Source organism: Nasonia vitripennis, chromosome 1, assembly GCF_009193385.2.
Source record: "Nasonia vitripennis strain AsymCx chromosome 1, Nvit_psr_1.1, whole genome shotgun sequence".
NCBI classification, from domain to species: Eukaryota; Metazoa; Arthropoda; class Insecta; order Hymenoptera; family Pteromalidae; genus Nasonia; species Nasonia vitripennis.
In genome coordinates, this window is record NC_045757.1 from 17,032,623 (window position 1) to 17,048,750 (window position 16,128).

General features: G+C 34.1%; 3 protein-coding genes across 5 annotated transcripts in view; 2 read left to right on the plus strand and 1 right to left on the minus strand.

Moving 5' to 3' along the window:
• The window catches only part of LOC100116943 (tyrosine-protein kinase transmembrane receptor Ror), a 324,541-nt gene that overhangs the window by 78,767 nt on the left and 229,646 nt on the right, over positions 1-16,128 (plus strand). The window lies entirely within an intron of this gene.
• Positions 1,031-4,464, plus strand: LOC116416398 (keratin-associated protein 10-8-like). The gene is made up of 3 exons (XM_031924860.2): positions 1,031-2,933; positions 3,725-4,123; positions 4,341-4,464. Exons 1-3 carry the CDS (start codon positions 2,881-2,883, stop codon positions 4,438-4,440), a joined length of 552 nt encoding a protein of 183 aa, XP_031780720.1. The 5' UTR covers positions 1,031-2,880; the 3' UTR covers positions 4,441-4,464.
• On the minus strand, positions 9,942-15,565 carry LOC116416400. The gene is made up of 2 exons (XM_032595835.1): positions 15,146-15,565; positions 9,942-13,855 (listed from the first exon to the last, which is right to left on the minus strand). Exon 2 carries the CDS (start codon positions 11,413-11,415, stop codon positions 10,342-10,344), a length of 1,074 nt encoding a protein of 357 aa, XP_032451726.1. The 5' UTR covers positions 11,416-13,855; positions 15,146-15,565; the 3' UTR covers positions 9,942-10,341.

Consider the following 16,128-nt stretch of genomic DNA (forward strand, 5'->3'; position numbering starts at 1 on the left):
TGCACATGTGCATACGGTTCAGGCCAGGCACAGGCATACTACAAGTATACGACGCGTATAGTAGAAGCTGTCTGCTATGTTATGGAGCAGAATAACATAGCAGACCAGAACTACACTTCTCACAGTTTCAGTCAATGTTGAATAGTGAATATATAAACACTATAAATTCACCTACAATGTTTTTTGAAGGGGAAATATGATTTTCAAAGTGTGCATTAAGAGTGGCAACTTAACCCACATGCATACTCTCATATATGACAGTATGTACAAGCATGATGTACTGATTGACTTTGTGTTGTTTAATTGCAATTACTGTGTAAAAAGTATCATCGATGTGCTCAAAGTCACCAATGATGAGGTTTGCACAGATATTTAAATCTTATTAGTATGCGAACCATTCGCTGTCAACCACCAAATCTCTCATAATCATGCTAAATCCATGATATTGAAGGTGGATGTCTGTTCTTTTGCATAGAGACTAGTTAAATTATTTAGAAATAGACTGCTGTATCAGTTTTTACTTAACTGTCTTGGTTCGACTTTTCACCCTGGACCCTATGGCTTTGCCGGCAAAAAATACAGGTAGGTCTATACATGAAAGTTCAATTCATATCAGTTAGAATGAATTGAACTAAATATATTATTACAACATGCCAACACAAATTAAGTTGCAAAATTTCAGCCCTCTAGGTATGATAGTTTTCAAATGAGAGTGAAAATAAAATTGTGAAACAAGAAATCGAAATCAATTAAAATTTAATTTGGCTCTCATTTGAAAACTATCATACCTAGAGGGCTAAAATTTTGGAACTTAATTTGTGTTGGCATGTTGTAATATTATATTTAGTTGAATACATTCTATCTGATGTGAATTCAACTTTCATGTATAGACCCACCTGTATTTTTTGCCGCCAAAGCTATAGGGTTCAGGGTCAAAAGCTGAACCAAGATTGTTAAGTGAAAACTGAGATGGCAGTCTGTTTCTAAATAATTGGACAAGTCTTAACGCAAAAGAACAGACATCCACCTTCAATATCATGGATTTAGCATGATTATGAGAGATTTGGTGGTTGACAGCGACTGGCTCGCATACTAATAAGATTGAAATATCTGTGCACACCTAATCATTGGTGACTTTGAGCACATCGATTACCACAGTAATTGCACTTAAACAACATAAAGTCGATCAGTACATCATACTTGTACATACTTTTATATATGAGAGTATGACTGAGTGAGAGAACGCTCTATCGCAGCTGTCGCTTGAAGGATGTAAGAATGCTGTATGATGGAGCGAGTTTATTTTTACCGCACTTTCTTCTGTGATTTCTAGCCTAATAAAATTCCAAGAAGTTAATCTTCGACGTAGGACGTTCCCAAACACGCCACCGAGGTAGAGCATTTTTCAAGAGATATCATTCAAGAGCATTGTTGACGGTGCTGCCGAGATAGAGCGTGCATCGATAAGTCATTGAAAAATAAATATATATTGTATATGGACCCTTGTTACTTTTTAGGAACTGGCCCTACGGAAGGAAATTGCAGGCGATGATAGTATAAATAGGCCGATGTATTATAGTGTCACGTATAAATACTACCATACACGTGGCATAGTAACGCGCACCCGACCTTAATTCCTCTCTTGTTAAAATAGCTTGTAAAACAAAATAATTGAGCGATCGCGCAATGAGCGCTTATTTTACTATATTAAAAAGGAAGATATTAGTATGCCAAACCCGGTCAGCGGCACAGTGCGAAATGGGCCGCCCTTACAGCACGCAGCGGGCTGCAGTCTGCACGATCGCGACGCTCGATCGGCTCGGCGTTCGCAGGAAAGGCAGCACATCTCACTACATCTGCCGCAACGGAGGTGCATCGCGATCTCGCCAATTCGAGCGGATGCTACCTGATATGATGCCTTACTTTTAATCACTCCCCATAACAGTAAAAATTGTACAAATCATAGGTGTCGTTTAAATTTTCGACTTTACTTACTGTTACTGTGTTATAAATTTATTCTTAAGTAAAATGCCACGTGAGACGCGGCGTTGTTGCCTATAATCGCGAGTAGTGCCGTCGTTGAAAGATTTTCCACTAATTATGAAAAACTAATAAAAATTAACGTACCATATGCACCAAATCGGAGGTAAACACCACGTCGTCAATGTCTTGAACATGCTCTGCTATCACTCTAGCAGCAGCCTCCGTTTTCGCATTTCGAATGTTGGACAACATTTCGAACAAACGGATTTACACAGAGAAAAATGAGAAAAATAGGAAAGTAAAGAAAAATGAGAAAAATAGGAAAGTAAAGAAAAATAGAAATATAAAAGAAGAATGTAATATAGAAGGGAGTACGTTTAAAGTAAAGAATGAAATATAGATGAAATGAATAGATGAAAGATAAGCCGACAAAGTAGTAGACTTAATGAAAAGGATAAAAAATAAAGAGTAGATATAAAGAGTATAGAGTCGAGAGTATAGATGATAAGCACAACTATAAGCACTAGAAGCACGAAAAGTAAAACGATGCAGCACGCTCGGGAGTTACTTTCGTAATGAGCAGATAAACCGTCAAGACAAAACAGCGCTACTGCTACTCAACAATTCGTCGAATTTTTTCAAAGTCTATGTAAACAAGCGCTAAGCTGAGCCCTTTGCGCGCGTGCTACCGCCGCCGCCGGCCAGCGTCGCCCCCCGCCCCTCCGCCTCGCCCAGTACCTATAGCCCGCCTTGACATTTCGCGCGGTATCTTCGGGCCGCAGTAAGACTATAGGTAGTTTATACGCGGTATTAATTGTCGCTGAGTTCGTTAGTGCATCACTACCCGTAACCTCGCATTCGTGCTACAGTCGTCGTCGCATCAACACGATTTGGACCATGGGGAATGTTTTTAGCAGCACTTCAAGTGAAAAGAAGGAGGAATCGGCAGCGTGAGTATCTAAGTATCAATCTCGCGCTTCTTTGTTGTGCGGCACGTGCCACAGCGGGAAAATCTTCGATGAAGTATATATGTACATGCATGCATACAACCACGCGCACAACATGTATACCTTCTCTCTCTCACTCTCTCTCTCTCTCTCTCTCTCTCTCTCTCTCTCTTTCTCTCTCTATCGCGCGCGTGCAATTTTCTAGTCTCTCCTCGCTAGCTGAACTATACATGAACATGCATGCATACAAGGCGACCGCACGCATAACGTATATATATATATATATATGTGTGTGTGTGTGTGTATGGTACGAAAACATGTATACCTTCTCTCTCTCTCTCTCTCTCTCTCTCTCTCTCTCTCTCTCTCTCTCTCTCTCTCTCTCTATCGCGCGCGTGCAATTTTCTACACTCGCTCATCGCTAGCTGAACTATACATGCATGCATACAAGACGACCGCACGCACAACATATCTGTATATATATGTGTGTGTGGTACGAAAATATGTATACCTTCTCTCTCTCTCTATCACGCGCGCGCGTACTTTCGACGCACGCTTGTCTATCGTTTCGTCGTCGCCAGCATATATATATATATATATATATATATATATATATATATATATATATATATATATATATATATATATATATATATATATATATATATATATATATACGCGTGTGCGCATATACGTGCACTTTCTCTCTCTCTCTCTCTCTCTCTCTCTCTCTCTCTCTCTCTCTCTCTGTCTCTCTTGCGCTCACGCATTTTTCAACGTAGCATCTTTTGCAGGAAACGGCACTGCCACAAGTGTGCGGAACAGCCAGCTAGGCCAGGATCGCCCTGGCAATGTCATTCGTGCATGCAGCAGTCTTCTGGGCGGCCAGCTGCATCAGATTCGCCCTGCCAGTGCTGTAAAGAGCAGTCGTCTGTGCAGCCAGCTGCACCAGGTTCGTCCTGCCAGTGTTGTAAACAGCAGTCGTTTGTGCAGCCAGCACCAGGATCGTCCTGCCAGTGCTGTAAACAGCAGTCGTCAGTTCAGCTAGCCGCCGCCACAAGATCGGTTTGCCAGTCTTCTGGGCGGCCAGCCTGCACCGCTGCAAAGGTTGCTGAGCCTCACCAATGCCGTCAGAGAGAGCAGGAGAGAGCTTGCGAGAACTGCCGCATTTTAGAAGAGCGGCTGAAGAGATCGTAAGTGCAACAGCAATGATTAAGCAGTAATTAAGCAGTGCTATAAAATATTGTACGATACTCGAGTCGTATGTTCACTTTCCGGCACGGCGTAAGCACCCTCGCTACGCTCGGGCGCTTAACCTCGCCGTGCCAGAATATGCCTCATACGACACTTGTATCGTAATGTACTATAAAAATAATTTTAATATTCAACTAATATTTAAAAATTTTACAGGAGAGAAGATTTGGAAGAGCAAAACAAGGAAATTGTAGATTTGCGTAAAAGAAGGAAATTGGATCAAGCTTACATTAGAAAATTAAAAAATAAATATTGAATAAAAATTACATTATAGACAGTATACACGTGTAATTGCATTTTCATCTACCTCTTATCTTTGTCTCTAATCCGCTCATCTGTGCTCCCTATCTCTTTTAAGAAAAATCATGTCGAATATATTCTCGAGAATAATTATACTGAATACTCAACTGTCATATTATTTTCGCAAAAGTAGCAGGAACAATTTTTTATTTGTTGCTTGGCTTTGAATAGCAGCACCGCTAATCCAAGATTTTGCAAAAGATTTTTGACGTCTCAACGTATTAGAGTATACTTACATGTCTGTTGCCACTTTTTTAACCAGCCTGTCACTGATATTATTTTTGTTTCTATAATTCTTGTCGTAAATATGACTTGCCTTTCTATTTTGCTTTTTGCTTGCTGTGCACATATATAGAATTTATAAACAAATGTGAATAAACATTTACGCCAGGTTGTAAGAATGTAAGTTAATATCTCTTCTGCAATATAAGTACCGAGAAGAACATTATAAACCAAAGAACATAATAAAATTTCTTTCTCTTTTTCTAATAACCGAAATGTCAAGAATAATCAACAAATAAATAAAGAATCACGATTCACCATGAAAAATATCAATCACATGCTGCTGTATTTAATTTCAAGATAAAAAGTAATTCAAGCAAATACGCATAAGAAAGTTCTTACCTTACTTGTGCATAAGAAGAATTTAATATTTCAAAAAAGCGCAATTATTTTGCGCAAAATAATATTTTATTAAAGAAAGACCAGGGATCCAATTTGGTCTACTCGCAATACGTTAGATAAGCATACATTATAATATCTACTATAAAAACTAAGCCTTTTGATCTCAATACTTACAACTGCTATGTCCATATTGTAAAAGTCAACTTTTAATTAATGGACAGTTATCCTTGTTAATTTTACAACCGGATATCATGAACTATATTCTAGATCAAAAAAGGCTCAGGCTTATATCTAAGCCACTGATGTATAGACATCTAATGCACTATTTGACTAACGTAATAATTGTAGTCTGTGCCATTGATCTAAACTGTTGCAGACTATTCAGAAGGCATCGGTAAATAAGAGGAGGAATATATAACTAGCGCGCCACGCACGGCCTTACGGCTGCGGTAGCTTGCCGCCTTGCATCGTTTCGCATTTTGCGCACGACCGCTGACGCTCGCGATTCGCGCTTGCCATGTCCAACGACGCTCGCGTGTTACGCGCTCGCTATCTAAAATTTGTGTTGGTTATCTCCATTAAAAACAGTTTTTGAGGATTTGTCCTTCGTTAAAGCATTTAAAAACAAATATTAGTCACAGTAAAAAGTTGTGTATTCAAAATATCTACAACTTTTACATTCAACATTATTACTTGAAACGTAGAGCCTCAAAGTATAATGGCGAATCATTAATATTTTTGGCTGTAAAAAAATGATTTCGGGCTGTAAATTCGAGTTTTAAGCATATTCGTAATTCTGTGTTAATAGAAAAAAAGTTGAATTTGTTTAAGATCGACAACTTTTTCATTTAACTTTATTTTATAGAATGCTTCTATTTAATTTAAAGCAAAAACCTGTTTTGAACGATTTTTGGAGGTGGCCGAATTCGGCGAGTATCTGCGGGATTAAACTAAAACTAAAACCATAAGGTACTAGTAGTAAGGGGAGTTTGCACACAAATTATTAGCCCGATCGAGTACAGTCTCTAAGAGATAATCGTGTAACACCAAAATATTCATTCAAAAATGCATGCTGAAATCAAACAAAGTGTGCCCGCATTTCAAATAAACATAGACGATCAGAATAAAAAATAAGTTTTTAAGTTTATGCGAGAAAAGACTCCTCCAAACACTTCGGTATTATCAGTCAAAAATTGCGTGAGATATTGCATCTCACACATTTTTCGCTAACAAAACTATAAGGTACTAGCGCGGTCGTGCCTAAATACGAAGTAAAACTAGAATGTTGCATTATTCTTATTGTATCTAAATTCATCATAATTCTTGAAAAATATAGGAGAAAAACATGTCGACAAAGTTTAGAAAAATATGCAGCCTCAGATATTGTACAGAAACGAGAAAATGCAGCGCAAGGCGCCCAGTGTACGCGGCTGCTGACACATGCGGCTCTTAAAACCACACTATATAGAGTTTCCTGCCTATCCACATATGCAAACTTAAATTTTTCTATAAACATGTAGAAAGAAAATGCTTGACAAAATCAAGCATACACCCTAAAACGTCACATAAAACTACAAAAACGCAGCGAGCACCCTCCAGGCCAGGTTTCCCACCTTGGATCTTAGACGAAGTCGCTGTAATTATGTATTTCAATGCAAGAAACAATAGCCCATCGTAACAAAGTAAGCAATCCCTATGCGAGTTGGGTACTTAGTCGAAAAAATACGAAAAAGGGCGAAAAGTGCGATTTTGCGCCCTACTAGAGCCCTTTAGACAAAGTTCCCCACCTCTGATCTTGACCAAAATTGCTGTATTTATTGATTATACCTCTAGTAACAATAATCCGTTGTAAAAAAGTGTGCAATCCTCTCGCTAGTCGGGCACTTAGACGAAAAAGTCCGAAAAAGGCCGAAAAGTAGGATTTTGCGCCCTACTAGAGCCCTTTAGACAAAGTTCCCCACCTTCAAACTTGACCAAACTTGCTGTATTTATTGATTATACCTCTAGTAACAATAATCCGTTGTAAAAAAGTGTGCATTCTCCTTGCGAGCCGAGGACTCAGACGCGAAATTGCGAAATCCATCACTTTTGGGCTTGGATTCCGTCAGCGCCCTCTAAATCTTATTCCTCTTCGAGGATCATACCCAAAATCCATATTTAACATTTTTTTAGGCTAATTAACAATTGCCAATAGTCACAAAAAAATTTTCGTTGGTAGAAACGTTGCAAACTTCAACTACATTGACCTTATGCGAATTTGAAGCATTTTCGCAGCTTTGGCCATTGCAATTTTTACAACTGTAACTACATTTTATTCCAGCCTTTTTGCACGAACATCGGGATGTGTTACAGTTTGTTTTACATCCACAGAATATCTGAAAATCAAGTTAATTATTTTTTCTTATCACAGTAAATATTACAATAGAAAATATCGAATAGTTCACTAAAATAAATATTAAATACGTCATTTGGAAATTATTTTCAAAGAAAAATTAGACAATTTCATATAATATATTTTAGGATAACATATAATAACTCACCATCTCTAGTAATTCGATTGGTGCAACTGGTTTAGGATTCATAATAGGTAGTAGCATATTACTCGTTCTCTTCCGTCCCCATAATACTGGATCTAAATCGAATCCAAGCCAAATCTGCATTTGGTAATATACTCTTTTAGCATGCTCTCTTAGTTCGAATCGGTAGGCGGTAAAGACAATAAAGATAATTCTTTTTTTGCAATTGCTGTAGATGTGCAAAATGTTTTATATCTTAATTCATGTAGAGTCAGTTTTTGGTCATCTGCACCATACATTCTTATCATAAGTTTTTCAGCAACTGTATATATATCGTTGACATTTTGGAATGGCTTATAAAATATGGATATCAATTGTTGGAAGTCTTCATTTTTTTGTAATAATGTTATAATACTTTTTTTACCTTTATTATATATAGCACTTGTTGAATCACACCCAGCAAACGCATGAGCAAATAAAATGTATTTTTCTAAATGTTTATGATCTCTGCTTGAATATAATTCATTTTTCTTGTTCGGTGACATTTTATAAAAATATATTTCATTTCCACCGATGTAGTGTGTAATTAGTAAAATTAACAAATCTATATCATTGCCGACCACTGAAACGAAACTTTCATTACTATCTTTTAATTCTATGGCCGTACGAATAATTACAGTGTCTGCATCTTCTTCTGAAATTTTTGTATGAATGTTATTTTCCTCTAAATATTTTGATAGTAAATCCACAAAATTTAGTTTATTACTAATGTTTGAAAGAAATTTTGTCTGATTCATTGTTACCATTTTATCTTCAGAGATATCGATATCGGCTCCGACGTTTTTCTCTCTCCGGCAATATCTTTCATATGATTTTACTCCAATATATTCGTTGTTATATCCATCAAAAACAACAGTAACACTTCTACCAAAATGTTTAATGATATATGATAAATATAATTTATAAACTTCTTTGACTTTCTGACTGTGGGGCCAAACTACAGCATGCAATAGCCAGCCTCCGTCTATGACATATATATCTGATGTTTGCAGCGCTAGCAACCTATTCGAAGTTTTAAATAACGGATAAAGTTTTGATTTCTGCGTTTTTCTCATTTGTCCCTTTTCATCGAATAAGCTTAGCGGATATGGCGTAAGCTCATAAGAAAAAGCTTCGCGTGTTTTTTCAGCGCCTCCATTGAAAATGACACAAATTCTTTGAAATAATAAGTAAATATCAATAGTAGATACTTCATGGTTGTAATCCAGATGTATTCCAATTGTGGCACTTGCTAAATTGTTAACTTTATATATTTTTGACATTGAAATATTGTCAGCATTTTTCCCAACCATATCTTCCATTCCTTGCAGTCCTTTTTCAATAGCCTTATGACAATATATATTTGGTCCACTAATTATTCCTGTAGAAAGCGATACCAAAACATGTAGATGATTGAAAGGATTTTGATTTTGCAGCCAGGTTACAAATTCGTTTATGTCATTTTTATCTCTCTCCATTCGACTCTTAGAAAGATCAACATGTTGTTCGCTATTATTCGATTTCATTGCACAGTAATTTTCCAAACACTCCATTACATTAAACGCTGACGGCATGGCAAATAAATAACACGCTGTGCAACAACGCTAGGAGTGACTCCTCGACCATGCTTTAAATCTGTACCGAAAAATCGATTTAATGTCTGCTCAATTATCATGTCACTCCATACACCAGACCACGATTTATCTGATCTACGTATAGTGAAATAGCCATCTTTCGTATAACGTTCAAATTCTAAAGGATCCATTATTACATCCAAATTTGCCATATCCTGAAGATAAATTTGAGCACTTTTTGCATAAGCAAAATGACCACTTGAGTAAAAGAATGGTAACATATCTTTAATGCTTTGTAAATGTAGATTCCAATCGCCTAAGCGTTCTGCTTCTATAAACTGTAAGGCTATGGTGACATATTTGAAATATTGTATCCACAATTTTGGCGTTGGACCCTTGCTTTCAATATTATTTAATTTTTGTATGAATTCTTCTGATAAGTGTTTCATAAAATTATTACTTTTACAGTCTTTTATCAAAGGAGGGTTTTTCATCCAATCACTAAAAAATTCATTAATAAATTCTTCTACTCCAGCTACGTTACTCATTGACTTGCAGATAATGATAGCTATAGCCGTGAAGCTTAAAATGTGAGCTCGTACTGCTCTTGAGAATGCATGACCCGCAAGCATTTTTTTAACGGGCTCTGGAGCATATACTACGGACCACAATTCTTCGAGTACACTTCCAGGGGTATGTTTTTATTTGTTTATATGAAGCTATCTCTGCAGCTGTTGGCATTTTTGAAAATTTTTGTGAACCACCCTCTACCACAACTTCAAAATCTGGAGTATAAACTGCGACACCTCCTAAGCAATGAAACGTTTGGTGACCATCTAATGTTCCAACATTATGGTCAGTATTGTCGAATACAAACTGAACAAAAGCACTGTCAATATGTTGAATTGGTGGATTTACTATCGTTGAGGCTTCATACATTTGAATACGTTTGTAAGAAGCACTGATACCAAACTTAGACAGAAGATCAATCATTAGTCTCAATCCCGTTTTTCTGTAAATATAAATGCCGAGAGCTAATTGTAATTTAGAAAGAAAAGCTCTTGGACGCAGAAAGGAGACTATAGCATGAGCAATAATGTCGCTTTACACTTGACTATCTTCAATATTACTTTCCTGTTTTCCTTTAAAAAGATGATTGAGAAAATTTTGCAGTAATTCGGGTATTTCTGAATTGACGTTGTCCAAAAATTTTTGCGCACGTGGATAAGATGAATTTTCATATTTCGTACTCACAATTTCAGCTCGAAGAATTTCTGCAGCAAAATTTACAACAGCATTTTTTTCAAAATTGTCGATTGATTTCTTACTGATCCAATCGCTACAAATTTTTGTTAAGTTGACTGGTTTATAGTAAATAAGTGTTTCTCGGCCACGATGTTTTAAAATGAAAATATCTTCGTTATATTTCTCTTTTAATTTTTTGCATAATACTTTGTTACTTATATCTGTATCAATTACATCATGTAATTCTGATAAAAAGAATTGAAACTTTCCACTTTCTTCGATGTAATTGTATATATTTTCAAATAAATCATCCGTTTCATCATTAAAATTACATGGTTCAAGGTCCGTGTTATATGGTTCAGTTTCTTCTTCTGATGTCATTAAAGGTTTATGTAAAAAAGATTTATAGCAATAATAATGGTACCTAGGTTTTTTTTCTTCAAGTGATATACCCCCCAATCGATTCAGTACCAACATACCGACATCGTCATTTCTTTCAGAAGCAACGTTCAAAAGATTCTGATAGGTATACGCGCGTTTTAAGTAGCAAACTTTTTTATGAGAAGGATCTAATACTTCATTGCAAATAAAGCAATATTGGTCAAAGTTATAGTCATCTAAAACACTTGCTGTTGACGATGACGGCAATGAAAATGAGAAATTTTGTGCTGGCGGAGATGGTAATGAGGAATCTCTTTTTCTTTTACTTGCCTTCTGCGGTATTGCCGAATAGCGCTTTCTACAAATTTCATGAAAGCTTACACTCTCTTTTCCTATCCATTGTTTGAACTTTTCATCCTCTCTGCTTTTACTTTTATTTATAAAAGTTTCTAGACCTTTACTACGAACTTGAACGATATCATCTGTATCATTTTGTAGTAGTTTGTTGCAAAGAGTGCATATAGTTTCTTCACTCATATTTTCGTTTTCCATTGTTCAAACAAACTAAAAATTAGAATTTTTAAAATTACAAATTGAAAAAAAACTGAATGTCAAGCATATTAATTTCTTGACAATTTTCAAATTTCATGTTAAACATTTATAGCAAAGAAACAAAATAATAAATTCATTAATAAACCGCACCTAATTCTCTGGCACGAATTTTCTTCCAACATTAATAAAACGAAAAAACACTATTTTCTAATTATTTTTTGTAGTAAAAACAAGAAGAATGAAATTTTATATACAGAATTATACGAACAAAAACTTTTTCAATTAATTTTTATTTAAAATTTATTGATAATATTGATATTATATAAGGTATCATAAGTTGATTTTATATAAGGTCATCATAATTATTACAAAATACTTTTTAAACTCTTATATAATTGTTATATTGCATGCTTGTACAAGATGCGTTAAATTGTTAATATAAATAATATGGTAGTACAGAATGATGCAGTATAAACATCATATATTCGTATGAAATATACTATAAATCTAAAATATAGCTTCAAATATATCTAAAATATTCAAATAGGATCGTCACTGAAATTACACATAAACTTTTTATGATATTGGAGTACGTGCATCATATCGAACAATAGATCGATCATCTGCAGACGTTGACGGTTGAGCAGCAATATTTTCTTCGCGTATTTGGACATTCGTAGTTTGAAATGGTATAGTAGCTTCATTACGTTCATCATTATTATTTTTGCATTTGATACATTTTGGACACAGTCGAAATAGACAAAATTTAAAAGCAATTGAAATGCAATTGAGTATTCCAGTTTTATAAAGGACATAAAATACTGAAATAGTGGCAATAGTATATATGGTATAATGAAAGATAATACAACCCGTAAGCAGCCGTGAATGGTAGTTATGATTAGATGTAATAATTTATAAATCTTTCGTGATATCTTCAATATTTTTTGCTGAATTTAAAATTTCAGAAGTGTCAACATTAGATGAAGTAAATACAGGTAGTTTTAAAGCTGATGTATTTAGAGCTATCTGCTCAACTGGTAGAAATTGAATGTTAATTTTATATTCTGAAATTTTTGTTTTATTGACGTGACTTATGGTTCTTAGAGTATCCTTTACAATTTGAATTAAGTTGTAATATACGAGGCTTCGTAATAGTCACAGATAAATCTGATTTAGAAACGCTGCAACTTATGAAGATATTTTCTGTATTGGTTGGTAAAATATACCAACTAAAACCATTACTCAGAGCCAAAACAAAATCAGCTTGCAAATCAAAATATTTTCTAGAACAGCCATTATCATCTTTGTATTTTATCAAACGTGCATAACAACTTTCTTCCTGGTTAAATGTATGAACGGCAGATGTTATCTCGCAAATTTTAAAATCATTTATAGATGTACAAACATTTAAATCAGTTACACTATACTCTGTAAAATTTGAATCGACAACAACAGGTTGATTTTTAATACTGTCAAATATATAGTAACGTGCCCACCCTGACATGGGTATTGGTGTGAATTTGTACACAGTATAATCATATCCAGTTGGTATTGGCGTATGAATTACATAAATAAGTTTACCGGCGGAAAAAATAATGTTAATCTTACTAATTTTCATGTACATTACATATTAATTTTTATTTAAAGGAAATAGTAAGTCTTGGTGAAACCATTTGGAATGTATTGTGCGTAAAGCGTCCATAAATTTTGTGGGTGATATTAATCTAGGCGACACAACTCCAAGTTTTCCATCAACAATCGAGTCATAGATTAGATTGACATTACCTAATAAATTATCTATATGAATATTTAAATTTAAAATGCATTTTAGCATATTATCATTAAAAGAAATTTCATTCTGGACTGTAATGATTCCATCCTTGATAATTTTCATATTTTTTTTATAATATTCAGTTATATTTATAAATTTGCGCAAAGTACTCTTGATAATGGCTGTTTAATTATTTAAAAGTGTCGCTATGTGGCCCGTATGATTATATACGTCATATATTTGTTTATCAATTCTTTCAGCATCGTCGGCTGACATAGTGCCAAATAAAAAATGTTGTATTGTTCCGACTATATTAAATAACCCTCTTTTTTCTCTTTTCTTATCGCTTAAGGAGACTAAAGAATCAATTTTTTGTTGAATGGAATAAAGACTTTTATACATATTATCTAACTCTATTCCGTAAACGCACGATTTAATTTTAGAACATTGATTTCAAAGATCTTGTAATGTTGTATTCACCTCATTTGCATGGCTTTCAAACTCAAGTGTGTCGACAAAATGGATCGTCGTCCAAATCTCATGGTAAAGTTTGGCTTGAAACAGCTCTTCTCGTAATATTGGTGTCGCTATAGGTATTAATTCATAGGGTGAATTTTCATCTCCACATATATGTAATAGAAAAGCTAGTGCAAATATCAAGCGAAACATCTGAAACAATGAAATTTCAAGTTTTTTACAGATTTTTATTCGTCGCAAATTTTTTACTTGTTTTGCAATTATAAAATTTTTAAGATATCCTACATTAAAATCATTTGAGAATGTTCTACGGTTTTTTACACATTTTAATTCAAATTTTTATACGAATTTTCTTTTACACATAAGCTTTTTTATTGAACATAAATAGATAATTAGTACTGAACATTTAATACAATAATATTGTACACAATGTTATTGTGTAGAAAATGTAATATTAATCATTTCTTTGTGTTCAATGTAAAAACATACGTGTAAAAAGAATTCATACAAAAATTCGTGTTAAATTTTTGTGTATAAAACGAACCCTACCAACGAATGTTAAGAGTATGCAATGTGAAACTTAGAAGATATATTCGTCTAGTGTATACAAAATACTCGTTTTTCCCAATATTGGTTACCGAACATATTTCCGTAATTTTCGATTCCAAAGTTGGCAGGTTAATATGAAGCGAGGTCAAAAATAGTCGATGAACATGTAAGACTGCCATGTTTTTAAAGTTTAGAGAATAAAATAAAAAACTACAATATACTCGTTATAATATTAAGAAAACCTACGCAAAATTTCAGCTTTCACGTAAAAATTTCTAAGAAAACAAGCGTAATATAAATATAATCCAAATCGCGTAGGCTGCTATAAATAAAAGTATTACAAATCAAAATAAAAAGAATCAAGTACTTGTACGTGGTGCAATTGAACTCGCTAACCATGCATTAATATAAAGTATAAAATGTACTACATTTTGCCACGGGAGTGCGAAATGTATGTACACTCGACACTTAAAATATCTGATTCGAGCTATTTAAATTTAACATCGTGTAATATGGACATTTTTAAAAATGAGCTTGATTTTACCTCTTATCACTCAATATCGACTTTGATTTCGGCAAAGCCCATATTGCACGATGCAAAATTCAAACAATTCAGATAATAATGTACTAGTCTTCGTTGCGAAAATGCAAATAATATTTTCATATCTAACGCATACACTAACTTAACACTTTTACTTGTACTGTTTAAAATGAAAAAGTATTTGACATAAATCTACTGCAGTGCATTATTTGAATAATGTCATTATGTAGTGCGGACACTATTTTATTGCATTACAAACCTAGCATGTTTTTTCAATAAATATTTATTTTCTTTGCTATAAAGTTTTTAAATGTGTCATGTAAATAATAGTATTCAAATATTTAATCTAAATTTCTAGCATTTATATGAATAAATAAAATATGTGTACATACCGTAATTCTGAATAAATTCTTCGAAAATAATAAAATATTCTTCTAGGATTCAGATTCAATCAAGAAGCTGGTATCACAAATTAACACTCAAATAACAATAATTTTGTGATTTCTAATAGATTTTTAGTTAAAAATGACTCTGGAATACACTCTTTAGAGCACGATGTTACTTCGATGAGATACCAAAGTGTTCTGACGTATGATTAACCAGCTCGAGTAATGAATTGAGAATGTGGCGTTGACTTTCATAATTTATAAACATTTAGTATGTGGTGACAGGATGTTGGGATGAGTTCGGTTATACGATACATCGCGAATAATTTTTTCCAGAGTGCATTTGAGACACTGGTATTTATATCGCACTAAATAATCTGAATTAAAACATTTTTCTCGAAATTCTATTTCGAGATTACCAAAAATTTAGTAGTAATTACGTTTCATATTTTTCATAATTTCGTAAAATAAAGAACATCAAATAGTATAGTATAGCTATGATTTTGAAAATACTAATACCTTTTATTATATAGAAAAATCAAGAACCATAAAAGGAGTTATAAAAATAATTATATTTCAAAACGGAGTTGTTAATAAACACAGAGAAAAAAATTAAATAAGTTGCGATAGTCAGGATCATTTATAACTTTGTATAAAAAGGTCAACTTTAAATTAACATTTTTATCTTTCTATTATTTACCCGTTGTGTTGTGTAATAGCCACATTTAAAAATGGTATCCTAATATTTTCATAAATTATTCACAAGATTAATTTTAATAAGAAGAATTGTATGTACATACTACTTGTGATTACCTTTACTTCCTTAAAAAATAGGTCTAACAAAAAAATTTTATTCAAGTAATTTACAAAGTTTTCTGGGTGTCGCCGCGTAGTCAAAAATTATATTTTCGCAGGACGCATTCAAGCACGGCTCGGTTCCCGCCGTCCCGCGAGCGGAGAGAGCGGTGGCGGCCATGTCGTCTGCGCGC

Excerpts from the sequence above, each read along its gene's own strand:
- LOC116416398 (XM_031924860.2), top strand. The coding sequence starts at position 2,881 with ATGGGGAATGTTTTTAGCAGCACTTCAAGTGAAAAGAAGGAGGAATCG. Across the intron at positions 2,934-3,724 it reads AAGAAGGAGGAATCGGCAGC|GAAACGGCACTGCCACAAGT; the intron begins GTGAGTATCTAA and ends CATCTTTTGCAG. Across the intron at positions 4,124-4,340 it reads GAAGAGCGGCTGAAGAGATC|GAGAGAAGATTTGGAAGAGC; the intron begins GTAAGTGCAACA and ends AAAATTTTACAG.
- LOC116416400 (XM_032595835.1), bottom strand. The coding sequence starts at position 11,415 with ATGGAAAACGAAAATATGAGTGAAGAAACTATATGCACTCTTTGCAAC.